The sequence below is a fragment of the Falco cherrug genome, chromosome 18 (assembly GCF_023634085.1).
Source record: "Falco cherrug isolate bFalChe1 chromosome 18, bFalChe1.pri, whole genome shotgun sequence".
Taxonomy (NCBI): Eukaryota; Metazoa; Chordata; class Aves; order Falconiformes; family Falconidae; genus Falco; species Falco cherrug.
Window position 1 is genome coordinate 2,029,066 of NC_073714.1, and position 27,232 is coordinate 2,056,297.

General features: G+C 50.2%; 2 protein-coding genes across 6 annotated transcripts; both read right to left on the minus strand.

The window, feature by feature from the left end:
* Positions 1-5,281: 5,281 nt before the first annotated feature.
* PLPBP (pyridoxal phosphate binding protein) lies at positions 5,282-10,339 on the minus strand. Of its 2 annotated transcripts, XM_055696337.1 has the most exons (8): positions 10,186-10,339; positions 9,630-9,737; positions 9,367-9,402; positions 8,712-8,787; positions 8,399-8,533; positions 8,053-8,195; positions 7,337-7,435; positions 5,282-7,007 (listed from the first exon to the last, which is right to left on the minus strand). In XM_055696337.1, exons 1-8 carry the CDS (start codon positions 10,279-10,281, stop codon positions 6,870-6,872), a joined length of 831 nt encoding a protein of 276 aa, XP_055552312.1. In that variant the 5' UTR covers positions 10,282-10,339; the 3' UTR covers positions 5,282-6,869. The 2 variants fall into 2 exon arrangements, with proteins under 2 accessions (XP_055552312.1, XP_055552313.1); XM_055696338.1 differs by lacking the exon at positions 9,630-9,737 and having other exon boundaries at positions 10,186-10,323.
* Positions 10,340-12,065: 1,726 nt separating this feature from the next.
* On the minus strand, positions 12,066-24,959 carry ERLIN2 (ER lipid raft associated 2). 4 transcript variants are annotated; one of them, XM_055696159.1, is made up of 11 exons: positions 24,785-24,955; positions 24,604-24,685; positions 24,242-24,288; positions 23,697-23,758; positions 22,689-22,814; positions 20,688-20,761; positions 20,208-20,266; positions 18,853-18,944; positions 18,418-18,507; positions 16,086-16,165; positions 12,066-14,966 (listed from the first exon to the last, which is right to left on the minus strand). In XM_055696159.1, exons 1-11 carry the CDS (start codon positions 24,889-24,891, stop codon positions 14,757-14,759), a joined length of 1,029 nt encoding a protein of 342 aa, XP_055552134.1. In that variant the 5' UTR covers positions 24,892-24,955; the 3' UTR covers positions 12,066-14,756. The 4 variants fall into 4 exon arrangements, 2 of the variants coding, with proteins under 2 accessions (XP_055552134.1, XP_055552137.1); XR_008729810.1 differs by lacking the exons at positions 12,066-14,966; positions 18,853-18,944 and having other exon boundaries at positions 24,785-24,957; XR_008729811.1 differs by lacking the exons at positions 12,066-14,966; positions 16,086-16,165; positions 20,688-20,761 and having other exon boundaries at positions 18,460-18,507; positions 24,785-24,959.
* Positions 24,960-27,232: the final 2,273 nt, after the last annotated feature.

Sequence of the window (27,232 nt, forward strand, 5' to 3'; positions counted from 1 at the left end):
CCCGGGGCGGCTCCGGCGGCGCCGCCTCCCCCGCTCGCCGCGCTCCGCCGCCGGCCCTGGCACCTCCCCCGGCCCGCCCCGGCCCGCCCCGGCCCGGCCCCGCCGCGGGCACCGGCTCGCCTCCCCCCGGGGCGGCAGCCTGCGTGGGAGAGGGACCCCGCGGGGTGCCGGGGAGCCCGAGCTGCAGCCCCGCGCCCGCCGGGGGGCGAGAGGCGCCGGCTCCTCCCCGGTGCGGAGCGGGAGCCCCGGGTGTCGGCGGGGACCCCGCGAGGACACGAGCGCCGTGGGCCAGGCAGCCCCTCGCGATGGGTGGCTGCGGCCCCCCGCGGGACGGGCGCGGGTCCTGTGCCCGGGGTGCTGTGCCCGGGGTGCTGTGCCTGGGGGTGCTGTGCCCGGGGTGCTGTGCCCGGCGTGCTGTGCCCGGCGTGGCAGCATGGCCGTGCCCCCCCCAGCCCCTCGGGACCCTGCACTGCAGAGGGACCGCCCTGCACAAACTCACGCAGTTCACTCTATGGTCACACAGCTCCGGCCCCTCCTGGCCTCCACTCCGCAGTTAACACTCGTCCCATCTCGCCTTCCCTGTTTGCTTCACTGGTTTCACGCTAAGTTAAATATTTTTCTTCCCGCTCCCCCCTCTCACATCCCCTCTGCCTCTTGCTCTGCCCCCAGCCCTCTCCCCCCCGGGGCTTGGGCCACGGCTCACTGCAGCTCCAAAGCAAAAGGATCAAACTAAGGCAATGAAGTCTCTAGGACCCCGTGCCAGGGAGTAGACGAAGAGGATCACGGAAGGACGGCAAGAGATGGCTCTGGGAATGCGGTTTCTCTCCAGGACCAATAGTTTCTGGAGGGGAAAAGAAATTTATTCCTTTCTGCAAATAAATGCAACTCGCTGTGGCAGTGGTCCTCGGGAAAGAGGAGATATTCATCAGCACGCACACCCAAGGGGCTTCCACATGTGCTTTTGTTTGGGAGCCGAAGCAGCTCAGTTCCTGCACAACCCGTTAGCCACTTCACCGGTGGTTGCCTTGGTTCTGCAGCTCTTCCCTACCCAGGCACTCGCTGCCGCCAGCAGCCACGCTGGGGCGAGGACCGTGGCCCCCAGGGGTTCTCATGTGGCCAGTCGCACCCCCTGCAGACCTCCCATCCCCTGGCCTGGGGGATCAGCCACAGGCGCAGAGCCCTGGAGATTGGCATCACCTTGTTTAAAAGAGGACACTCAACAGTGCACCCGCATCTTCCTCTCTTTTTTTGTGTTTTTCCTTTTTTCTTTTTCCTTTTTTCCACTGAGCAAAATTTCCACTGTAGAAATTACCCTCCCGTGCTCAGCACTGCAGGATGCTGGTCCCAGATCCTGCAGCTGAAGCTGGAAGAGCAACAGGAAACCACTTGTGTCCAGTATCCGCTCAGAGATCCTGTGAGCATCTGCACAGAATGAAAGCCCTCCCAAAACCCAAAAGGGTGAGCTGTGCCTCCCTCAAACACTGCAGAAAGCGAGAGTGGTCTTCCCTCCTCCTTTGGGAGAAGATGAACCTGCAGGCTGGAGCCCATGGTTCCCTCTGGGTGTCCCCAAGGGAGAGCAAAGACCAGTTTAGACAGCAGGTACCGTGCAGCACCACGCACGCTGCGCCTGTCAGCGCAAGAGCTGGGACTGAGACACAAGGCTCCAGCAGCTCGACCCCGAGGGAAGGGCCCAGCGCTGCGGTGCTGAGTGTCTGGAGGAACTCAGCAGAGCCTGGCTCGCCCCTTGCCACGGGTGGTCCCGCTGCGCTGGGGCACTCTCAACCCCGGGTTGCCCTGCGTCGCCTCTCACTGGCCCCTTTCATTTCTCCACCACAGGGAGAGCCAGGGAGATGCTCACACTACTGTTCCTACCAACTGCAGCTCTGATAGTGATCCAAACCACAGCTGCTGCCCCTCTTCTTCCCTTTCCTCGGGGTAGCAGCCCTACAGTGGGCTAGAAGTGGCCCTGGGAAACCCCAGCAGCAAGGCAAGAGCTCCCTGTGCACGGACAAGGATGGGACTTGGCATGGATCTCAGGTCCTGCAGGATGTTGGTCAATGCTGGCAACATCCAAGGGCAATCAGAGCTCTGGAGTTGTCTCCATGACACATTGAAGCAATCAAGCCACTGTACGTGGTCTTCAGAATTTCAATCTGCTATTAAATTACCTCCAAGAACAGTCAAAACCTTGTCCAAACTAGTAACAAATGTGAAATACCCGGCCCCGGCCCGGCTACGAGGAGAGAAGCTCAAGCAACACTTCCCACATGCTTCAAGCCCGATGGAGTTCGGGTTCTTTCAACTACTTCCAAGCCCCTCTCTGTGCCTTCCCAGCCCAGACCCCTCCTGATGCCTCCTGCCTGGGAGACAACAAGGCAACCTGTCTGAAACTCCATCACCACGGACATGCCGGTGCCAGATGCCAAATCCCCATGCCTCTTGCTCCCATCCAAAGGTAAAAATACTCCTTAAGCACTGTAGGCACACGGCAAGACAACAAGCACACGACTCTCTAAATTCCTTTCACTGGGATCCAATAAAAACCTTGGCAGTTGCCGGCCTTCCTGCCGGAAACCTGATATCCCAGAAATAAATACGCTTTCCACTTTGAAGGGCTGCAGCGGGCTCTGCCTCGGGGTCGAGCTGCTCCTGGCTGCCCCCCACCCCCGGCTCTCACCTGCCCGCAGCATCTCCGGCCGCAGCAGGAGCCTGAAGCAGAGCAGGGAACGGACCCAAATCTACCGGTTTTCCCCAAATCTACCGGTTTTCTCATGCAAACCGAGCCCCCTGTGCCTGCCCGGCCATCGGGGAGCGGGTGCTTTTGCGTCCCTCCAAGCCATCCCTGCTCGCCGGGCTCGGCACCCACCGCCTCCCTGCGCATCTGCGTGCATCAGCACCCGGCCTGCGCTGCCATTCAGCGGGGAGGCCAAGCTCGGCTCCAGGCACTTTGCAACACAAAGGATATTATCTGATAAAAAATAAATCAATGCTGGTTTGGTGGAGGAAGGGGAGTGAACTCTCCTGGACTCTCACCTAACGGGTGACCAGAGTGTGCTTTGGCACCAGTGCTTCCCTGAGGATGAGGATGGCCTCGGGCAGCCAGCCCATCTCTGCAGGAGCTAGGAAAGGAGAAGCAGCAGCACATCATCCCGTCCAGCATAATCAACAGTTTTATTCCTTTTAGAGGCAGCCAAGCCTGCCCACAGATGCTCCCCAAGCCCCCAGGAAGAGTTTTTCTCCACAGTGCATGTGAAGCCCTGCTCCATGCACCGACACAGCTCTGGCGGGGGGGGTCAGCCTGTTGTGCCCCCATCCAAGGAAGCAAGGGTCACCTCGGGGGACTGCTGGGAAACCCGGGGCTGTGCCTTTGCTCCGGGGGGGCGACGACTGGCCAGCAGCAAGGGCTGTTAAGTCACGAGGGAGGAGTCATCCCTCTGGCCACAAAACAAGCCTTCGTCTGCTGGACGCATTCCTTCCAGGCAAATATTGACAGTGACATTGCTCTGAGGAGCGAGAGCACTGCTGCTTCAATAAACCGGTCAAGTGCTTTTAATAGATGTAAATAAAGCTTGTGTTGCAGGGGGCCAAGTTGCCTGAGCGGGGAGTGGTTCATTAAGAGGCCAAGGAGCCTTTCATCTCCAGCTTGTTGGCTCCACTGCAATGACCAACAGTTACCATCTGCCGGGTGACCTCTGTGGAAGGAGTGGGTGGTCTGCGCCCTGCTCCCCCCTGACAGGTGTCTGGCATCACCAACACCACAGATCCGCACTCTCCTGGCTCAGGCCTGAGGTGGACACCTCAAGGAGGAACAGGAGGTGCTGGTGGGCACTTCCTGCTGCACCAGCTTTGGGGAGGCTTGGCCACTGGAGGAGCACGGCAAAGCTCTAGAGCATGACATAGCCAGAAGAGAAAAGCCAGTTTGAAGCACGATGGGTGGCAGAAACAGCTGCAGAGGAAGGGAGCAGAAGCTCACACTGCTCTCCTCTCCAGCGCCCTGTCACAGCCCAACACTGGCCACTGCAGCTGCAGCCAGCGCTGCTGTTCGGGCACAGCACCCAAGCTGCTCCCCGTGGGGCACCCGCACAGCCTGGACATGGCCCAGCCAGAAGGGAGAGGTGTCCCACAGCCAAGAGCATTCCCAGCGCCACGTGGCACGGCCCTGCAGAACCAGCGAGACGTGCAGCTCTGCCACATGCTCACGCAGGAGGCCACCACCAAAGCTGACGGAGCCCTAACTGTTTTAGCAGACAGTACGCAGGCAGATCAGAAAACCAGAAGACCATATGCTGTCATGAGCTGGTCTGCTCCTAAAACACCACTGTGCTGAGCCAGAGCTCCAGGGCATGGAAGCCAGGACAAGCCTTGCCCTGCCCCATGGCCACCCGCACACACTCACCTCCCAGTTTACGCCATTTACTACTGCATTAAGCTCGGCCAGCGTCCAGTTCCAGCTCAGGAAAAAAGCACAAAATGCCTGAGAGAGGAAAAGCAAGAGGGGGCATGAGCCACGACGCAAGATAATTCTCTATGTAAACCCACCCCACTGTTCTGTGCTTGAACAGAAAGAACTGCAGCAGCGCAGCGGGTTTTGGAGTCACAGGCTGGTGGGAAAAGGCTGTTGGCAAGGGGTGAGCAGAGCAGGGGGTCCGTGATCTCCTGCTCGGGCTCAGAACCACCTGCTCCGGGGCTGGGCTAGCTCTGTAAGCTCAGGTAGCAAATCGCTTTTGCTCCTTATTTGCTACAGAGAGCTCTAGCCAACATTTTACAAATAGCAAACGCACTGCAGGGACACTGGCAGTCTTTGTGCATTGGAATCAAATTCAGATAGAACCAGTGTCCTGACTTTGTTTTTGTAAAATAAACGAAAGGCTTTTCATGTTGTGAAATCTGCAAACATGAGGATGTGTGGTCAGTGCGTGGTGCTGAAATTCTGGGAAGACAGAGGTGGAAGAGGAAGGGATTTAACTTCAACCATCAGATGGGAAATATTTTTTTTTGAGGCTCACTATTGATCCGTACCTGTCCGAAAGCAGCCGAGGAGCTGCTGTCCCTTCCTCGGTGGGCCAGGAGCGCTGCCCCGGCCCTGGGGAGCACTGCCACCCAGAGGGCTTCTCCACAAACAGCTCACGCCAGCTGACATCTCGCCCAACTCAGCAGCTATTTTTTTCCCCCTTCTGATCAAAGCAAGCTTGGCTTTCGGCTGTCTTTCAAACCACCCTCCTCCCTCCATCCTGAGACAAGCAAGTCTCGCTCAACAGCAGCTCCAGGTTAGGGAAACAGCTTCAACGACCACTCAGGGCATTTATTCACAAGGCTGGAACATAAAAATAACATCTTTAATAGCTTTATAGTTGGCACAGATGGTATTAAAATTCACTACTTTTTATTAATAAGACTATGAAACAACACATGGTGCAGTGCCGAGGAGGGCAGCTCAGACTGCATGTTGCTTCTAAACCATGTAGCTATGACAGGTTGGTGTTAGAGTTGACTCTTTTCATTTACATTCAGCTTTTATAGTCAGAGAGTAAAACCAACAGCTAGATTTAACCACACGCACACAGAGAAAAGCCTGGGAAGGATGTTTCTGCTGGCAACCGATGTCCCCTCCTCTTAGCAGCACACAAAAGCCCAAAAAAGTAGTTGTAACACAGGTTACAAGAGACTTGCCATAGCTACCATTGGCCAAATGACGTGACACAATGCAGGGGCTTCTGCTCACATCTGAATGAAAGTTACTGCAGTGAGAGAGTCTTGTTTCCCTTTTCCAGGAGAAGTAAAGGCTAGATCAGCACTTAAGATATTAGGACATAGCCTAGAAGCTCTGTCAGTGGCGAAAGGATTTTTTTTCAGGAACCTAGAAGACAGTGGAACAATAATACTTTACTTTCTGAAGTACTTTTCCCGAAGGGCCTCTAGCAAAGCTCACCGCTGCCCTGTGAGACAAGCATTATTATTCTCATACAGATGTATATGGGATGGTGGAGGCACCAAATGGTTAAGTGACTTGCCTTGGAAAGCAACAGCAAGCTGATGGTAGACCAGGGACCTTGCAGGAAACCCCCACTCTGACCAAAAAGAACTTACAACATCAAGAACTCCTACGCATGGTGAAAATAACTCCTTACAACACTTCACAAGAGGGGAAGGGGAAGGTTGAAAGCATCCCAGAAGACCTGAGCAGACATGGAACCAGGGGGAAAGGTTAGCAGTGTCAGCCTGAAAAGGACACATATAGACTTCAGCCAAAAAGACACTCCCACACTTGTGATCTGCATCCAAAACATTACGCCACGAACTTATGCTGGCAGCTGCTCTCCTTATCCATCCTTGTGTGCTTGTTATTCATCCTCTGTTTAAATGGATACAGTCACAGTATGTCTCTACCGCAGTTTCTAAGCAAGCATCCCTCAGTAGTGACCATGTGCAAAATTTTTATTTGGGGAAACATTTATAGGTCTCTGGCAAGATTATAACTTGTTTAATGAAGAATTTAGTCCTCAGTGAAACCATAATCACCAACACTGCTGCAGCTAAATCTTGCTCATTAGCAACTCCATCCTGACAAATGTTAGTTTGTTCAACCTATCATCCAAAAGTCACTGTTCTTAACCACCTTGAAGGAGCCAAGATACCAGTCACTTTCAAACATAAATTTTCTTATTTGTTGGTTATAAAAATTTCCAGTTTCTATGGGTACTCTATAATCACAATAAATTATGAGGCATTTCTGGGCTCTGCTCTGTTACGAGGAATTCCCTCTCACCATCGTGATCTGGTGTCAACATGGAGGGAAGTAAGAATGCATAGTGAGGTCTCCCATCATCTGTCCTCTGTCCAGACCACTTTTTTTTTTTTTTTTCCTCCATCTAATGATCCTGCACTGTCAAGGTCTCCGTTTTGGCTTTAGTTTCAGCAGGGGCTTTGCCACCGACTGCTTTGTTGGAATAATCTCGCTCTCCAAAAATAGTGCTTCCAATCCTGACGTTTGTGGATCCAACCTCTATCTACAAAGAGACAGAAAGGAGGAGTTCAGGGCAGGGCTGCCACCCACGTCTGCCAACAGTCCGCAACCAACCTTGATGCTCGCCATGTCACAGAAGGACAGTTCCCCATGTACTCGCCACCTGCAGCTACAGCTAGGGTCTGTTTTGATCTGCAGAACTCTATCCCAGGACCAGGAGAGCTGTTTTTCACAGAACAGCACCATCGGTACCGCTATCCAAGGGCAGGCCTAAGAGGCCATTTTGGATGATGCCTGGGCTGGACTTTGGGTGCCTACCACTGGCATGTTTGTTTCCCAAGAGAACAGGTGGCAGAAGGAAACCAGACTTACTGCGTGCTGGAAGTCTGTGGACATGCCCATGCTCAGCTCCACCTTCTCAATGGGGAGATTCAGCTTTTCACACACTTCCTGCCGCAAAGACAGCAGCATCTAGAAGGGAGGAGGAAAGAAAAGAGGACCACACACTTGACAGCCATGCTAGCTCAGTTTCAGGGTTTCACAGATCACGATTTCTGCCTTTCTTTGAAGTCTCCTTCAGGCTGAACGCAATTCCCACGCTTCCTACTGAAGCTTGCTCTGCAGCATCGTAACAGCACCTGGAGATTTCCCATTACACGCTGTGGCACTGATGACACACGTACTTACAACTCTACACATCTTTTGAAGACATTAAATTATCACACCAGCCTGACAGACAAGGAACACAGACCCAGTTCTTCTGCCTGCTGCAGCCCTGTGCACACAGTGTGCTGACTGAAACCCCAACTGAAAGCAGGACCAGAGGATCCAGGGCAGTAATTGCTGCACAAGGTGCCCCTGCTAATACCCTGGCTACAGCTTCAGAGAAGAGATGCGACCAAACATGTATGGGCTTCTGGCCTCTGCAGAAACAAGCCCAACACCTGCATTAGTACTGATACCTCAGAGCTCTGTACTACTCTGAACAAGGTGTTTCTATTGACAACCTACTGGTTTGGCTGGGATAGACAACAGACTGTAATGGGAGGCCAGCCAACAGCTGACATTTTCTTCTAGAAAAATCTTACCTGGAAGTCAGGATTTGGCCCCTTACTAAGGTCATGCCCGATGCTGCCAATCGTCATCAGCCCCACAAATTCCAGGCTTGGACACTTGTTGATGACATGCTCCACAGCAGCTGTAGTGTCTCCGGGAGGAAGGCCATGCTTACCTGGCAAAAAGCCGGGAGATTTGTGTCAAGCTCTGCCAGAGACCTGACCTCCCCTCCCCACAGCCAGGCAGTCGCAAACAGATGAGCAAGTTTACTCCTAGCTGAGAGAAACACTTTAAGAGCGCAAACCAACCCATCCCACTCAGGTCGTTTCTGTCAAGTCAGCAGGACAGACCTGCATATCATCAGAAAAGGCCACTTACTGTCTTCTCCACTCGTGTTAACTTGCACCATGACCTTCAGCTTCTGAGCTGACCCTTTTTTCTGCCATGAGCTGTTGACTCTGTCTGCCAGTTTCACAGAATCCACTGTTTCCAACATGAACAGGTTAGGGACGGCTGGGGAGAAAACACAGGCTGAGGGCAATTCTGCTGGCAGAGTATTTTTTGTACCTACAACTCAGCTGGCTCAGAGACACAAGCAGCGGTAAGTTAATGTACATGAGGCTGTTATCATTTGAACATTGGAAGACTCTTGCCCACAAGGTCACCCCACAAAAAATTAAATAGTGTTTACCGATCAACTTGTTGACATTATTTTTCTGCAGATGGCCAATAAAATGCCACTTAATCTCCGGACATGATGACAGAATCTGAAAGCAGACAGGAACAGTTGTTTGAATGACAATTCCCTCTGCCCCCCCACAGTACTTAAGTCTTAGTTTGCTCACAAACAAAATACCAGACACCCAATCTTCTTCTCTTGTTTACCCTGAAAGACACATTTCAGGCAGTGCTCCTAGTGTTTATTGAGATTGCTTCACAGCCTGGAGAGGAACAGAATGGTGGCTGCAGAGCATTACACCGTGCATGGGAAAAGCAAAACTCTTTTGTAACTGAACAGTCATAAAACGATGTTTTCCCCAAACTGAGTGTTACCATTTTTTTTAAAAGCGGGCTGTGCATCTCCTACAGCAGAAAGCACAAAAGGTAAAGCATTATTCAGAAAAATACTTCATGACTAAGGCACATGTATTCACAGAATCCTCTCCAGCCCACAAGGCAAGGAGACGGAATGGGGCTGAGATAAAGTGCTAAGAATAACCCCACCATTTATCTGAAAAGACAAGGATCAAACAGCCTCCAAATCCCTAAAACTGGGACTTCTGCTGAACAGCTCTCAGGACACAGCTACACAGGGAGAGAGGATATATAAAGAACTGCCTACTTACTCTGGAGTCTGATGCTTTTTCTAGCAGCTCTTGAACCTAGGAGAATCAAAGACAATCTCTCGTTAGAACCATGCCAGACGCGCCTGCACCACAAGAGCGGTCTCTTTGGAACATGTGTCCCTGGGACCAGCGTGCCCCTCGCTCACACGAGGGCAGAAGCCCGGCGCCGAACCCCAGCCCAGCTCCCCAGGCACACTGGGTGCCCGGTGCCTGCCCTAGGCGTGGGGGCCCACCCGCAGCCCCGTGGGGCCCAGCCAACTCACATAGTTCTCCCCAAAGCTGCGCTGCCCGTGGCTGTAGGCATCAATCACCATCTCTGCCGGCTTCGTCTTGCTGACGGCCACCAGCCGCGGCTGCACAGCTGGCAGCCCCTGCAGAAGCACCCAAGGGTGAGGGGGACACCTGGAGGAGGCCCTAACCTGCCTCACGCTCTCCCCCGTGTCCCGCAGCGGCCAGCCAGGCCCCCCAGCGGCCAGCCAGGCCCCCCAGCCCCAGCTCAAGCCCCCCAGCCCCAGCCTGGTGCTGCCGTGGGAGGGGATCAGGACGGCCTGTCCCAGTGGGACCGGCTACAGCGCGGGGAGGCCTGTCTCTAGGGTCCGTGATGGGGTGCTGTCTCCTCTGCTGGGGGGGGGCCCGACACCCGCCCCCGCGGGGTCCGTGGCGATGGGGGACTGCCTTCACGGCGACGGAGGACCTGCCCTCAAGGATGCGGGGCCCGTCTCTATGGTGACGGAGGACGTGCCGCCATGGCGAGCGGGCCTACCCCGGCGGGGTAAGGGCCTTCCCCCGCGCTCCCCGGCCCTCTCCGCCGCCCCTCACCTGCGGCCTCCGCGCTGCCGCCTGCTGCACCTGCTCGGTGACGGCCCGCAGCGCCGGGCCCAATCCATCCCCGGCGGCCATGCCGGCTCTCCACATCCCCGGCGGCCCCGCCGCCTTCCGCCACACACACGCGCGCGCCGCTCCTCTCCCCGCCCCGCCGCCAATGGCATCGCTCCTCCGCGCTCCGCCGGCCAATGGCATCGCTCCTCCGCGCCCCGCCGGCCAATGGCATCGCTCCTCCGCGCCCCGCCGGCCAATGGCATCGCTCCTCCGCGCTCCGCCGGCCAATGGTATCGCTCCTCCGCGTCCCGCTGTCCAATGGCAGAGGCGAGGCGGGGCCCTGGGCGGTGGCGCCATGTTGGGGAGGTCGGCGGGCACCATGGTGGACGGTACGGGGAGCAGCGCGGAGGCCTGGCCACGGGGCTGAGGGCCAGCTCGGGCCGGACCCCGCTCGCCGAACCGCCCGGGGCCATCCACAAGCCCCACGGGCTCCTGAGGGGAAAGGCCGGGCCGCAGGGCCCGGCTGGGGCAGCCTGCAGTGCGCATGCTCCCCTTCCCTCCCTCACCTCACGCCCTTCACCGGTTTTGGCCAAGACAGGCGACAAATACAGGCCAAAACTGGTGACAAACGCAGGCTGACCCCCGTGCCGTGGGGAACAGCCCTGACCGGCTGCCCCGCTCCCGCCTGGTGCTGCCCAAACCCATCTGCCTGCCCGTGGTGCTGCTGGGTGGGGGTGCAGGCCCGACGCCGGGCTGAGGGGCAGCGAGCAGAGCCGGGGGGGGGCCCGGCTGTGAGGAACAAGCATGGCATCAGCAACTCTGATCGCTGCCATGGCACCCCATGGGCACCCCAGCCTCCCCTCGGTGGCAGGCCAGGGAGGATGAGGTGTCTACCGGCTGCAGAGGGAGAAGGTGTGTGGGCAGGAGCCCTCGGGCCTGCAAGGAAGGCGTCTGCAGGAACCCTTGGCTCTCATGACTGGAAAGAAAATCAGCAGCCAGCAGCCCCGTTTGTTCAGGGGCAAGCCCTGCCCATCACAACAGTACTGCAGAGCTATGCATGCTCCAAGAAAAAACACCCCTGAAATTACAAAGTCCACCACACACCCTCAGAAGTTATGTTCTTCCCACCTGCATGAAAAGCAGTCTTCCTGGGGTACAAATTTAAATTCTTTCAGAAAAAAACTTCATAAAACCAGGGCAGGCGACACCACTTGTTCTGCACGCCCGGTTGGAGCATTGAGGGCTGAGACAGGCAGCGGCAGCCACGCAGCTGGAGACGGCGCGGGAGGCCCCAGTGCCGTGGGGCCACGGACAATGCCAGTCTTTATCACAGCAAGTCAGATGGAAAGAATGGGAAACTGCCAGCTGGAACCCATTAACTAAAATATTTGTCTTAATGTGCAGAACTTACTCTTCCCTCCCCATATTCTGAGCAATGACAGTATTTACACAGCTGTTTTAAAATACCCAGAAGGTTCTTGCCCTTTGTCTGGTAAAACATGACAATGATTTTCTGCAAACTTTACCGAATCCTAGATATTTGCCACTGAAGTTTTCTTATCGTATTTTTCACCAATGCGGTTAGCAAAGTGGGGCTGAAAGACGCTAGCGGCATTCCTCAGCTGGCTGCCCAGCTGACATGGGACACATCTGCCCCTCTTCTGCCGAAGCTCCACTTTCCTCTCTCCTGCTCAGTGGAAAGGGAAAAACTGTGCAGCAGCACAGGCGCGTCTCTGCCAGCACAGCACCGAGACGGCACTCCACAGCTCCACACTCTCCCACTGGAGCAGCGGCAGCCTTGATGTTACCCCTCATAAAACTTCCCCTGCAAATATATCTACACACTGTGTTAAAGGTCATCCATGAAAAAAAGACTGATATTAAAATTGAAGGCCATTTTATTGTCATAGCAAATACCAAAATAAAAAGGCTTTTAATTCAATACATGAGAAGATCAAAGACTGTACTGGTAAAGCATTACCATGCTCCTGCCAGCAATTCTCAGGTATCAGCAATGCCACAAACCTGTATTTTCTTTGTTATACAGAGTGGGTTTAAAATTCAGATCTTCATTTCAAGATTTCAGATTATGGAAATAGGACAAAATGTCAAAGAGATGGAATAAAAATTTGCTGTAGTGACAGATCTACCCTACAAACTTAAGGAAATTATACATACAATGTAGAAACCTGAAAGAACGTGCAACAGTGGATTTTGACTTAGTGAGAACTGGTAAGATTTCAACTTGTTTTTGCTTTTTACCCTTATTACAATTTAATTACAATTTAACTAAATTACAAGAATAACTTAGCAGTAATGTTTTCAATTGAAAAAAATAATCAAGACCTATTTATTCCAAACTATTGTCTTACTCTGAAGTCATACAAAAACATGCTTTATAATACCACTTTGGCTTATTTGCATCTGTTCATTAGTGAAACACACTCATGTAAAACATAGGTTTTAGTTACTAATGGAAGCCTAACATGAATGTAGAGCAATCCCAAATGGGATCATCCTCAAAGGTTTACGTACTGTTACCTCCTTGCTAAGTTTCTGCTATTCCCTGTTCATAATCTTCCTGCAGAGACCTATTTATAAAAGTTAGTAATATTACAGCCTACCTATTGATGCAATTTTTTGACTGCTGTGCTGTCTAATATAGTACATAGATCTGGAGGTGGAACTTCCCTTAGCTCGTATTTTCCAACAAATACAAAGATGACACACAGGAGATGGGACTTTTCTCCAGCAGAAACTGATGCATATCTTTTATTTTGCATTTTCAAGTATCAATAGTCACTCACCTAACAGGGAAAAGAAAAGTGAAGTGAAAATACTGGGACTGGCAGCCGAAATTCATCAGAGTTCTATCTTAGTGTGATCACTTTATTACAAAGACTAATGCATATTTAAAAAACTGAAGAGTGAAACCAAGTGTAGTAGGTAGCAAGCATTTGGGGCATAAGATTGTAAATGCAATAGGCTGGTCTCTGACAACTAAGCAGTTACACTCACATCATCTCATATTAGTGTGTTGGCCACAAATTATAACAGCAATTAATAAACAGGCTCTCCTGCCAAGTGGCAGATGGATTAGGGAGAGGAAAAAAAAAAAATGTTCTCTCTAGGCCAGAACTTTTGTCTTTAACACTCAAGTTTTGCATGTGTGAAAACAAAACCCTATTACCTCTTTGCATCTGGTACGTGAAGAATTAATCTGTTTTCTGAAGTGAAAAGGTACATTATATAGCATTGAGCAAAAAAAGGGAAAATTTATCTTTGACAGTTCAAAGAGAAGAGGTTCTTTTCTTTGCCCTGTGACTTTTCAGTGTGATGTTTTGTGTCCTTTGCTACTAGTCTATCTTCCTTTCACAAGGTCTGTTCAGAAAAAAAACCCAAAGCCAACAGTAACTGGGTTCCATTCATTTCAGTTTACCTGCATGTCCTCTTCCTAATAAGACACTGTAAACACTGACATCCAGTTGGCCTTGCAGAGAGGCAGATAACGTACTGTAATGACCGCAGGGACTAGTCATTCGAGAAGTTATTCACCAGCAAGGCTTTTTGCAAAGTCAGGCTCCCTGAGACAAAAATTCTTTTCTCCCTAGCTTTTCTAACTATGACAAGTACCGTGCTTGCAGTCTGGTTTCACTGAAAATCAAGTCCAGTTATCCACTAGCAAGACACTGCCTCCATTGGCATGCCTACACCTCTTGCCTAGCAGCTAAATTGCTGGAAAAAGCCTCAAAATTCAGACTCCCCCTTTGCCCTCCCCAAATATGACAAATGGAAAACAAACCAGTGTTAAGACAGAAAATGAACAGTCTGGGTCACTACCTGCGTGACGTGGTCTAAGGCTTAAATCCCCCCACAGAAACTAGGTAACCTGAAGGATTTCAGCTGAAATTTTTAACTTGCTGTGCACATGGTCACAGCTGCCCTACCAAGGCAAAACATATCAGCTCACACCTCAGTAAAAGGTGATTTTGTGCACTTGCTACATCTTGCACTCAAGACAGACCTGGAGCACAGACACAGGCCATTAGATTATCCCAGTTCACCACACAACTGGCAGTAACCTACCACTTGGACAAGGTCCGGGCCTTCAAGCAGACACGTGTAGTGTACAAAAGTCTAGCACCTTTTTCGAAAAGGGGTTTGAAATAAAGTACTTGAAATTTCCAAAAAGAAAAAAAAAAAACAAAACAAGAAGTTGTAGCAGCAATTCCCCTCCCTCCAAAGCCTCAAAAATTGTTAACTTACAGCTGCTATGAACCACCCCAATGCAAGGTTAAGTACCCATCTAAGCTGGCTGCACAACAGAGTCTAGCTGGTCTATGTGTCCAAGAGCAGGGAGAAGTGCATCTAGAGGACACACCTGGAACTGGCTGCTTAGAAGTTACCAGAAAACACACCCCATAAATACCAAAGTCTTTGTGTCTAATTGTCATACAAAAGAATGAAAGGATTAAGTCTGATTCCTCTTTCAGTACAGGAAAGGGGGAAAACAAAAAGGAACTTCCCAGTTCATGTCTCTTTTGATATAAAATGAATAGAAATCTTTCTTTTCAGTTGATATTATGAAGTAGTTTTGTGTCCTCACTGGTTCCTGCCCCATCCTCTTCTTGGATTCCTTCTGCCAGTCCCTCTGCAAATTTGGTCTGGCTTCCTGCATAGTCCATGAACATGTTGGGAATATCTTTACCAAAATATATCTTGCTGTTCGCTGCGATAGCCTTGTATTTCATCAGCTGCAAGTACTCAGGAGTTAACTTCAGCTGCACAAAAAGAAAACTGATCACCAACAGCTCATATTCAGTTAAAAGCAAATTTCTGTCATCAGCATACAAGGTATCTACTTTTCCACAACACTACCAGGCATGCTCATCCTCTCTTCAGCTGAAAAGATGGAGTGCCCAGAAGAAGGCTCTCCTTCAGCATGTCTAAGTGAAGCTCTAAATCCAATGACTAAATGGCAAAATGCAAAAGTGATGGAAGCAGTTGGGGAAATGTTCAATCCAAACGTACCAGAGATGGAGATGCTTGAAAGCACATAACTCACTGAAAGCCCTTGCAATGCAAGCTACTGGAAAGAAAAATACAATTGGCTTTTTTCCAGGGAGTAGATTGACGAGTCTGTTTCGGAGAGCAGAGCTCATTTGTTCAGGATAATGACATTATAACAGAGAGGATAGAATAACTGGGACAAAACTTGTGCACAAACATCCCAGACCTCTGTCCATTCTCACTGACCCTTACAAAGCAGAAAGTCTTCCTGCTGGGATGTCCTGGGAACTTGCTGTAGGCAGTAACAAGCCTGGCAGTTCTACCCGTATAATTCCTCTGTTCCCAGGTGTTTGTTTTTTTGGGGTTTGGTTTTTTTTTTTTTTAACTTTTTCTTTTTTAGTACCAAGGCTTTATTAGTTCGGTGTGTAAGATCAGCTCCACTTCTTCTTTACCTGAATGCTTGTTTACTCTAAGCCTGCCTGTCACTCTAGAGATGTCCCTGCTTTGATTGCTTGCCAGATTGCAGCTTGGGATGAATCAACATGTCTGATTACAACAGCGTGAAAGGGCAACACTGAAACTGATATTTTATCTACAGAGGGAGCCATGGCCCCGTTAGCATCTAGCAGAGCTGTCTCCAGAGATGACCAGGTATTTCATGTATCCCGACAAATTCATCTGTCCAGAGAAGAAAATGAATTTGCAAATAAGGATCTAATTGTTTCAGTCTCAATGAAAACTCTTCTGAGGAGATGGCTTTGTTTTGCTTTTTGACTTAATGAGACACAACAAGCAAACAATAAACACAGACTGCTCTTTTGCTGAGTATTTCTATACAGCCTAACCTAATGAGCTCTGCTTCATGGCACAGCGTAAGGAAATAACAATACCTTGTTAGCCTCAGCTACTTTCATAGCAGTGTAGCATTCAGCATCAGCTCTTGCCTTCTCTCTCGCAAGAAATGCAGCATCTGGAAGAGAACACATGCTCTCATATTCAGATTTTTATTTCCAGCCATGTTAGCACCATTTGCAGCTGGAAACTTTTTAAAGTGGCCAGTACCACATCTAAACTGTACAGGATACAACAAGGGGAAGAGGGAACAAAATGGGATCTCAGTTTACATCTAAAACGCTGCAGGATGATAGCATTAAATAAGTAAATTGCATCTGCAACTGAAGACCTCAAAGCATTTTACAAACATAAGGTTTTTATTACCGCCCCTGTCACGCAGGCCGAGAACACTCTTTCTTCTCTAGCCAGCCACTAACGCTAGTGCTGAAAACACAGCAACTGTTCCACTGCAGAAATGGTATTTACCCACGACATTTGCACAAGACTCCAAGAACAGCAGAGCAGACTGCTCTACAGATGAAGTCTGGGACTGTGAATGCAATTCCCCAGATGGGATTTTTGTCTGGGATACTGAGGTTAAGATTCTGGCATGTAGAGGCAGGCGATTTTAACCTTTACAGGCTCTGCCCCTTGGACAGATGTTGGAGAGATGTTTCTCTACAATATCTACAATTGCGTAAAGGGTCTGATCCTACAAGATACTGAAATTCCTCCACTGACTCCTAGCAGAGACATTTAAGGGAAGAAGCACTTCCCCTTTCTGCACTGCACTCCTTTTGTTTTCTTCTGATCGACATCCGGCCACCATGTTAAGGCTAAGACGAGTGTATTCCAGCTGGTTCAATGTGATCTCTTGACATTCCTTCTACGACAGGAGCCACACGATTGTAATACATGCCAGTCTGGATTTGAGTTGCACAGCTGGATAAACCATCTGTTTACCTATACTAACAGGGAGCCCTGTGAGCTGCTACACTTAAAAATCATGTAAGCAATTGGATGGTTTGGCTCACGACTTTCTCTTTTTTTGACTAAAAGGAGTGGTTCCAGTCAGAGACACTGGGAAGAATGAGGGAGACAGGAATCCTCTGCCACTGCAGAGTTGAACTGAAGGCCTGACACCCGGTGACACACATTTATAAGAAATAAAAACCATTGTACTTCTGTGGAGAACTTCTTAATGAGAACCTGCTGATCTGTAAAATGCTTAATTGGCTCCTCAGTGGCCTTCTGCAAAGCTTGACAGGGCCTATAATGAATGTAATTGAAAATAAGGGCTTGCCACTCTGAGCAGGAAATGCAGACCCCTTTTCATGTCCTGGAATTTCCTTGACAAAGCATTGTATCAGACGGGTGAAGGGATATCTCCTTAACAGTATAACCTCCTAGAAAGATCACCTTGAGAAAGAGTTTTAAGAGGCGCAGTCTGCAAAGAAACATTGCTATTCCTGCCTCTGGTCAATCCTAGTTCCTAAAAGTAGTTAGCTGCAAAACTAAAGGAGGATGAAAAAGCAAAAATGCAAACTAAACAGATATTACAGATTTATCAGCTAAAACAAAAGACTACTTTTCCAAAAGAAGCATCTCCCCCTCCCCTTCTCTCAACCTTTAGGAGCTGGAAGCTATATAAGACCCCTGCTGCTGCATTCTGTAATAGCCAGACTTTGTTTTCTAAATATTTCACACTACACAAAGAACTAAAACTAAATTTGTGTACCTCTTCTTCCCTCCAAGAAAGAGACAGGTTCTAGAAGAATCTTAAGCCAGAAAAGAATAGAAAGCTTCTACAAACCTACCCTACTGCAGATAACTGGGAGATGCGGCTGTCCCCACAAGACCGGACAGTAGTATTTTAGGATGCTTCCACTTCTCTTGTGAGAGTCTGCAGCCATTATCCAAAACCTGACACGACCTCTTTTAGGAAGACACCAGCCTGCCATTCCCTTCCAGCACACTCGTGACAGCTATACTTCCTGCACTTTGGTTATATGAAGAATCACCTAAGAATCTGGAGTCAAGCTTCACTAACTTTGTCATTGCCCCAGTACCCTGAATGCCTTCTGCTATCCCGACTGATCTACCCCCCTGAAAACCTCACTGCAAAATAGGCTGCGAACACGTTGGGAGAATCTGTGTATTGAGACACATTTATTCAGAACTCAATGCATTACCATAAGGTACCACAAACACGGGCTAAAATGAAAGACTTCAGACCAGTAACTTCACCCCTGTGAATGTCAGCTTGGATTGAAGAACACAGTCAATATACACACTTTAAAAACGACTTAACTCCATGGTGAACTGCTTCAGGACTTTCAGATAAAATTCAACACAGAACATTTACTTACTGGAAAGCTCACCACTCACCTTCGATCTCTGAAATTCGCTTCTCTGTTTCCTTTTCCATCACTTTCTGTCCGTAAGTTATTTCAGCAACTTGTGCTATTTTCTCTGCCTCTGAAACGAAAAAGAACACATTCACATTGTCATCACGTAGTCTTTCTAATGCCAGAAGCAGCTTCACCCATGAATGTCCTCACCACCCCCTTCTGGTGAAAACAATCGTGGGAAGAATTTTCAGCCCTCAGAAGGCATCAGTCTACGTTTGTAAGCAAAGCTGGAATCCACTTGAAAAACTCTTCTGAGTTTTTTTGGAAGAGTTTCAGATCAGCTGCAAACATATGCAGCAGAGAGATCACCCAAACCTGAACCAGGAGCATCTCTCCCTGGTGCCTGGGTTCCTTTTGCTGCCTACCCCACCACGCTCTGCTAGTTACTGCCTTCAAGCAAAGATATACAGACCGATGAGAGCTTTCTTCCTTTCTGTCTCCGCTTCCTTCTCCACCACCTTCTGCTTCTGTGCTGCAATCAGCAGCTTTGTCTTCTCACTCTCCCTAGTAAGCCAGAAGAAGCCAGTTACAAAACATGAGCTTATTGAAGTGGTGTGGTCTACCACACCTCCAGGATGAGCCGCTGGCTCAGTCCTCCTTCCAGCATGTCTTTAGGGCAGGCAGCAATCAGGAAAGTGAGTGCACATACCTGCACACACAGAGCTTTTTTTTCTAAACCAAAGCATCTTTTCCTCCCCTCCATAGCAGGAAGACTTTTCAAGCCAGTGTGAAACACTACCTCCTACTCTCTGCAGGCTGCCATGCTGCCTTCTACAAGAGGCAGGTCACAGACCATACACATCTGTAAGTTTTCTGGGCTACTGTTAATGTAGATATTATTTAAACAAAGTAAGACATGAAAATCCTCTAAAAGCCTTGCCCTCACAGCTATTCTTCTTCATTTGGAAGTATACAGCTTTGAAATCATCCTTCATTCAAACGGCTCAGTACATTTTACATGCTAAAGCCTTTTCTATCTTACTGTTTTGTATATACGCTAGTAAGTTTTAAAAGTGTGTGTATAAATAAAATACTCTGCTCCTGATCCCAATTAGGGAAGAGAGATTAGAGTCAAAACCAAGTCTCTCTCAACACATGTCCTGTTGTATTTATGGCAACAGGCTGATTTGGGATTCTGCCTATCATGACCATACCACACGTGGCTTATCACGATACCTAAAGGTCATATGAAATGCTAGGGAAGGAAAATGGACGAGAAGGATCTTACTCTGACCTACGCAGGCTCTGTCGGCAGAGTGCTCAGAGAACATAAGCGATTCTGAATGATCAAGTGCAGGAGAAGGCAGCTGCTGGCTCAGAGCATTGAAAAGGGATCAGTATGTCAAGTGCTATTAAAGAAAGTTATTTCAAAGCTTTGCAAGTCTTCAGCCTGTTGAATCAACAGTTTCTCCATCCTAGTCAAACAACAGGATTAGCAGTGGAATCCATCCACCTGCCACTCACTCACACGCACTGGGAGGCCTCTTTAAAACAGGGCCAGTGTCAAGCGCAAGGAGCCCCTTGGGCAAATAATTTCTGTGTTCAAAATGGAGAAATACCTTCTAACTCAGCAGTGACCTGCCTGCTACTTACAGTGACAGACGTGCTCATCTGCTGCAGCCTCACCAGACCCTTTTTGAACAGCAGCACGAGGCTGAGAGCAGGCCTGGCAGAGGGCACTCTGATCACTGCATGCTGTGAAAACACATTAATCTGGATGACCGATTCTTTTTTGGTAACACAAAGGTGCAAGTCTCAGGCACTTACATGAGCTCATAATTCCTCCGGATTGTTTCAGGGATGTTTGGCTTTGTAACTCGAACTGCCTGGAAAGAAAGACCGAAGAAAACATAGGCAAGCAGCCAACAATCAAAAGCCAAATGGCCCCCGAGGCGGCAGAGGACGGGGGAGCTAACACTAAGGGCATGCTCTGCCACACAAAGCTTTCACATGCTGCAGAAATTGTGACAAGGTCCAAACTCCACAGAGCAAAGGTAGGACTGAATGATCTCCTGACATGGCAGATTATAACCTGGGTAAACCAGTACCCAGAATAACACCAAAAGAAAACCAACACATCAAAGCTAAGAGGAGATGGAAAGGATACTGTTCTCGTTCCTCAAGTTAAACAAAGTTTGTACTGTAAAGACATTTTCTAAACAAGTTTCACAGCTTCCTATTTCCTTTTAGCCCTTACCCCTCCTTATGATCTGCACCTTAGATATCTTGAAGTGGAATCCTGATTACCTGTATAATTAATCCAGGGGCCATGGTAGTTAGGTCTTGCTGCAAGGCCAGTTTAAGGTTTTCATCAATCTGATCTGATTAGGGGTGGGGGAAAAAAGAAAAAAAAAAGGTAACTAAAAAGCCCACAAGGCAGCTTGCTGTCAACACATACAGAATTAGCTGGAATGGCTCAGATTTCTTATTCCTGGGAAGTCAAACCTAAGTTTGATGTAGAAGTGCTGGGCTGAGAAAAACCATCCCTGACTCCAAGGCAGGTTCCCATCTCTCTCAGCATGTCAAGCAGCACTGGCCAGCCCCAAACACTTGGGACAAACTGTAGGAACATGACAGCTATGAAATGAAACTCTTTTCCATGAGCTGCAGTTTGGAATCTTTCCGAGCCAGAAGCAGCATCTTTACGATAAAGAATCTGTGCTCTAACCCACTTCCCCCATTGATATCTTCACAACTAGATCGTGAAGTAACATGGTCCAGCTAAATCGTGACTGATTAGGAGCTGCATGTGTGCCAGCAGGAGACAAAGAAAATGGCAAGGCAGAAATGTGAAATGGCTGCAGTAGTTATTGTAATAGGCTGCAAAACACTCATCAGTAATGTCTCTTTGGCTCAATGGATAACAGTTAACTCCAGTGTAGCTAAGAAATTTCAAAAGGAAATACAACCCAAAACCCCGTTTCAGTGAAAAGCTCTAAGGATAGTAGTTTTTCCAGTTGGGGCCTGCTGAGAAGTGCAAAGGGAAAATAAAAATGTAACAGCCTTGAAAGTGATCACATTGCACTCCTTGATTATTTGCTTTGGTCCCAGTTTAGCTATCTGGAACTCACCCTCATAATGAAGTTCAGCCAGGAGTTTAGGAAACAGCTGTTATCAGTTTCCTGCACCTGCTTGCAGATGTGGGGGCAGAGAATGACATAAGTCTGCTCGAAATGGGCTGTGCCAGAACTCCTGAGCCAGAAAACATTCAGCTCAAAGAGTTACACGGGAGTTTATACAAGTTCCTTCTGTGCAAATCAGTTGCTTTGAGTCCATTTCAAGCAGTTGTCGTCAGCAGCTGCTGACATCTGGAGACTCCATCGGCAAAGAACCCGTACAGCCGCCAGCAGTCCCATAAAGGAACTGGAGGCGAAGCGAGCCCCAGTTCTGCATCTTGTGCAGAGGCATCTCAGAAAGCAGAAAGCCAGGCTCCTTGGGAAGCCCTGTTTGAACAGAAAACAGGAGTTTGCAAATGCCCTGTGTTCTTTCAGGCACAAATCCTGTCCATTTGGGGTCCAAAACTATTCACAGTGACACCTTGCCCACAGTCAGCACTGCTGTAGTGCTGAAATGCTGGAAAGGATTTCTTGTCAGTCCAAAGCCATAAACAAAACACTCAGCACTGGCAGCAGCTGTTTCTACCAAGAAACCACAACTTTTCTTCAGACTCTTTCACAATATGCTCTCCCAGCACATGCGCTCCCTGATTTCCCAGCAGCCTGCAGCAAGGGAGGGGAGGTCAGCGGGCCCTTGCCAAGAGCCCTGTTTTCCAGCACTCACTCACAGTGTCTGGGCACTGCAGCCATGTGCATGACACAAAGCTAATCAAACCCACAGGCCAGGGAGTGCTTGCTCATACTTTTTGTAACAGCAAAGAGCAGAAGACTGGCTTTCCCATCTGGACTAGCAAACCCTGTGACTGATTGAACAAGTCACATTTGCTAAACACACAAATAACGCTGCAGAATTACTGGTCCCTTCCCTAAAGCCCTCCGGTACTACTGTCAGGTTTGGATTTTTTTTTTTGTTACAACATACTGAAGCACTGAGCACCGAAAGATAACAAGGAGTAAATGATGGCAGCTGGTTAACAATCCCGATTCCAAACAGAGGAGGCGCTGGATTAATAGGTAAAAAGTCCATCAGTTGCGGGTAGCAAGTTCTGCATCAACAGACCATGCAAATGACCACCAGAAATATCACTCAAGGAGCCATCAATCCAACACTGAAAGGCTGGGGGCAGCTCACCAAACAGCTCGATGTAGACCTCCTGCAGCGTGTGGACACTGCAGAACTGGTTCAGCTCATGGTGAATCTTGTTGAAGATGAGAGCTTTGTCATAGTCAGCGGTGTAGTTCTTCACTATGTCATATACTAAAAAAGAAGAAACGACTGTCAAGGGCTGGGATGGAGGGATGCCTCAGGCTGGGCTGAGCACTTGCAGTGAAAACCTCATGGCTCAGTCACAGCAGCAAGAGCTGCAGCACCAGTCTCACATGAGGAACACACCCACAAGAGAAGCCTGCGCCACAAACAAATACTTCGTTCAGGAAAGTTGTATTTATCGCTAACATTTCATAACACACTAACCAATGTCCTGTCACATGCTTTGTAAACGGGACATCTAACTGCTAACAGCCCTCTCTGCGCTATCTGCAAGCATGCAATGGGCTGTGTCTAAGCTGCAGAATACAGAATGTGTGGTCTAACACGCGACAAGGGAAGGGCATCCTGCAGTTGGCATAAAACAGAGGTCTCAACGCAGACCACTGATGAGCCAGGCAGTTACACCACACCTGTAACCCACAGGATGTTAAAAACCATAGAATTTAAAAAAAAAAAAGGCTGCACGAGTCATTCTCCTTGGGCTTTCAGAGGCAGCCTTCTACTCGCAGAAGCCTCATCTCCCCTACCTTTTGTACACCTTGTTATTCAAATCAGCAGTTCTTCACTGAAGCATACAGCCCAGCGGGGCTGTAATCATACAAATAATAAAAGTGATGGCTGATATTCAGGTATTGGTGAAGCAATTAGCAGCACAGAAAAAGTATGTGCAAGAAATAATACACACATAAACCGTCTGGGAGAGCTGGTTTAAAGCTTATGCCCAGGAAGTATGAGGTTTTACAAGGTACACAGGGGAATACCTGTGGTACACTTCAGCTCCAAATAAGAGCACAACCTTCTTCACCTCATGTCATGCTATCAGGAGCACAAACAATTCTGGGTGGCAGGATTCGCAGAGGTAGCACTCACCTGCACTCTGGATGAGGAAATTCACCACCTCAATTCTGTCGAAGTAAATCATCACTCCACCACTGCAAAAGGAAAAAAAAAGGTATAAAGATGAAGTTTGCTAGAGGCCAAGTGCTCTGCCTGTGCAGCTCTGAGTGGAGGACACTCCCCTCTAGTGGGCTGAGCGGAGCCAGCCGTGCAGCACTGCTGCAGCACTCTGGCAAACCCCCAACACCCCACTCCTTGCACCAGGCTCCTGGTTTCAATTACATGTGTCTCCAGAAAGGGGATCGTGAAATGCAGGCCCAGGCTTGGAAAACTCAGTGCAGACCCTGAAGATGGCTGCACATAAACCATCCCAGCAGGGCTCATCCTCATCAACTTGGGCGACGAATTACAGAGCCTTCCACAGACTTCAGTTAGGGTGGTGGGAAATCCAGTCCATGAAAACAAATCTACACGTTTTAAAGCATACTGGAACAATCAGTGGGGGAAAAAAGGGAAAGGAGCCGAAGGTTTCCACAAAAAGTGAAGGACTGCAGGGGGGTAACTGCTGGACATCTCACCTGGTACCACAAGGAACGTTTTTCACCTCATCTGTCTGCAGCGTGGTCTGAAGAGAGATTTAAGAAAGAGGCTTAAGAGACAGGATTTCCCCTGCACAAATCCTACTTGCTCACAAGCGTATGAAAAAGCTGCAGGGTTTTGCCCGCATCTCCCCCTAGCACCTCTCGGGGGAAACGCTGAAAGCCAGAGCCGAACCCGCCCCACGCAAACCAGCGAGACACACCCCGAGCCGCCTCCCCCGGCCCCGCCGCCCGGCCCCCCGCCGGCCCGGCCCCGGCCCGTACCACAGCGGCGGGGCCCCCGAGCCCGGCGCACCCCCGCGGCAGGGCCCCGTGCCCGGCGAGCAGCGCCCCAGCAGCACCTGCACTGACTTGTAGGACGTGATGAAGGGCAGCATGAGGTGGAAGCCGGGCCCGCTGGTGGAGGTCAGCAACGCCCCGCCGCTGCGGAAGGAAGGAGGGAGGGAAACAGAGGGCCGTGAGAGGCAGCCTGCGCGGGGCCCGGCCCGTCGCGGCGCTAGGGGGCCGCGGGGCCCGCCTCACCGGTAGTAGACGCCGATGTGCCCCTCCTCGATCTTGTGGATGGCCGAGAGGAAGGCGGCGGCGAGGAAGCTGAGGGAGAGCGCCGCGATGGCGCCCAGCTGGGCCATGCCCTGCGCTCGGCAGCGGCGGCGGCCCGCTCAGCCGCCCCAGCCCGGCGCCGCCCTGACGTCATCGCAGCGCGACGGCTGCTTCCGGCGCGGCGGCGCCCCGCCAGGGGGCGGTGGAGGCGCGGGAGTAGCGCGACCGCCGGTTCGAGACCCGCCCGCGGGAGCTCGGCCCTGCGCGGACCCCAGCTCACGCGTGGGGGCCGCCGCAGGACCCCCCACAGCACGTGGGCCCGGGCCCGGCGCCGCCGCCCCGGCCCCCCGCCGGGGAGCCCCCGGTCCCGCCTGGGCCGTGGTGGGGACAGCAACACCCAGGCAAAGGCACGCTCGGTGTCCCCCTCTGCAACTGTTGAAGGGGCCTTAAAAAACACGGGAGAGACGTATAAAACATCAATAAAGGAGAATAATTTGATCTTTACACTCGATAGATCTCCAAGGGTTATATATAACAAGCCTGTCAGGAGGATTCAGCGCCATTTAGAAATAAGGAATGAAATACCTGCGATCCGTCAATCCAAATTTTACAGCTCTTAAATAAGCACAAAAGGGCACCAGAGATGAAATACACCCTGTATTAGTTTTTTTTTAAAGCGCTTGCCCAGATTTAAGGCCTTGATAAAATGTATTAAATCTTTAAAGGTTTTAATGAATCTAGTATGTGTTTCATAAATCAAGAACCTCTGCTCAGCCCTCTCCCAGTTTAATAAGGGTAAACTAGGAAATTGCTCTGAGCTGAAGCAAAATACATTCATATAATATTGAAAAGTAATAGATTTTTAAGTGTGGGGTGTTCTGGCTCACAGGCGAGGTTTTGCTTCATAACATCGGTGCTATATCATTACCCTGAATGGGAAACCAGCTGCAGCCACGTGTTTAACAGCATCAAGATGTGAACTAGCACAAAGGTAAATATTATTTGTAATAATCCTGAAAAAAAAAAGAAAAGAAAAAAGGAAAAAAAAAAAAAAAGGCCAAAAAAATCATTACTTCTGGACCTGGGGCCAGGAACATTCGGTGGTGTCTGTGCCGTGGCTCTCTGGTTTTTAACAGCACACGGCTTTTTATATGAACAAATGGTTTATTACACCCACTTCTCTCCGGCACTTGAAAACTTTTTCATCCCTGCCCCATTCCTCCCTGCCCCACTGCAGTGGAGCCCGTATAAAAATATCTTGCGGGTTTTACTGCAAAGTTAATTGAGACAAGTTTGAAGGTCTCAGAGCGCTCTCGTTAGCACCACGGTCCCAGCCTGCCCAGACCCGGGGCTGGCAGGTGGGCAGCCCCCCGGGGACGTGCCCCAGCTTGAACACTGCTGGGGAGCGCGGAGGGTCCCCCCACCCGGGGCACTGAACCCTGCAGGGCTGCTCCGCCAGCACCGGTGTAAAGCGCTGTGTAAAAGTCTGTCTAACCTCATTAGCTGTCACAAGTAACAATGCTGGGCTGGCAATAAAGGCAATTTCGAGCCTGTTGGCCATTAATCACCCCCTGACAGTTGTGAATAGGGGTGGAAAAACTCTGTCCCCACTGTTCCTGCTTTGGCGTTTAAGGTTACCTCCGTGTGCAGCTGGAGCGATGGGGTGGAACGCTCTTGCTCACCAGTCCCATCCTTGTCCCATCCCCATCCCCATCCCCATCCCCATCCCATCCCATCCCATCCCCATCCTCATCTCCATCCCATCCCAACCCATCCCATCCCATCCCATCCCATCCCATCCCATCCCATCCCATCCCATCCCACCCCCTTCCCTCTCCCCATCCCCATCCCCATCCCCACCCCTGTACCCATCCATCGGTGCTCCCAGCACCCTCTGGCACGGCCCTGCTCCCCTCCCTGGGCTGGGTTGCTCTGGTACTCCTGGGGGAAAGCTGCTCTAAAAGGCAAACCTGGTGCTTCGCTCACCTTGATGCCCAGTAACTAATATGATGTTTGTAAAGTGCCTCGAGGACGAATCGTGCTCCATGGGCACTCAGTGCTGTTGTAACTCACTGCAGCTCCATGAGGCTTTTACCTGGGACCTGGGAGCTGCTCTGGGTGCAACGGCCCCCGCCCATGTGCCAGCTGGTGTGGTGACCTCTTTATTGGCATGGGGAGCCCTGAAGCCATCTGGTGGAACCCCAAAATTGCCAGTAACTATTGCAACTCCTACTAGAGCATGGCAGTAGCAGGTGACCGAACGTTCACAGGATTGAAAGTGCATAAAAAGTTGATTTTTTGTTTGGCTGGGGAGAAAAGAGAAAGCTGCTCTCTAGCTGAAACCTAAAGGAGCTGCCGAGCCCAGCAAGGGAAATCCCTGGCAAGAGCGGGGCTGCCAGTGCCATGGCGGGGCTGGGGGGCTGCAAGGCA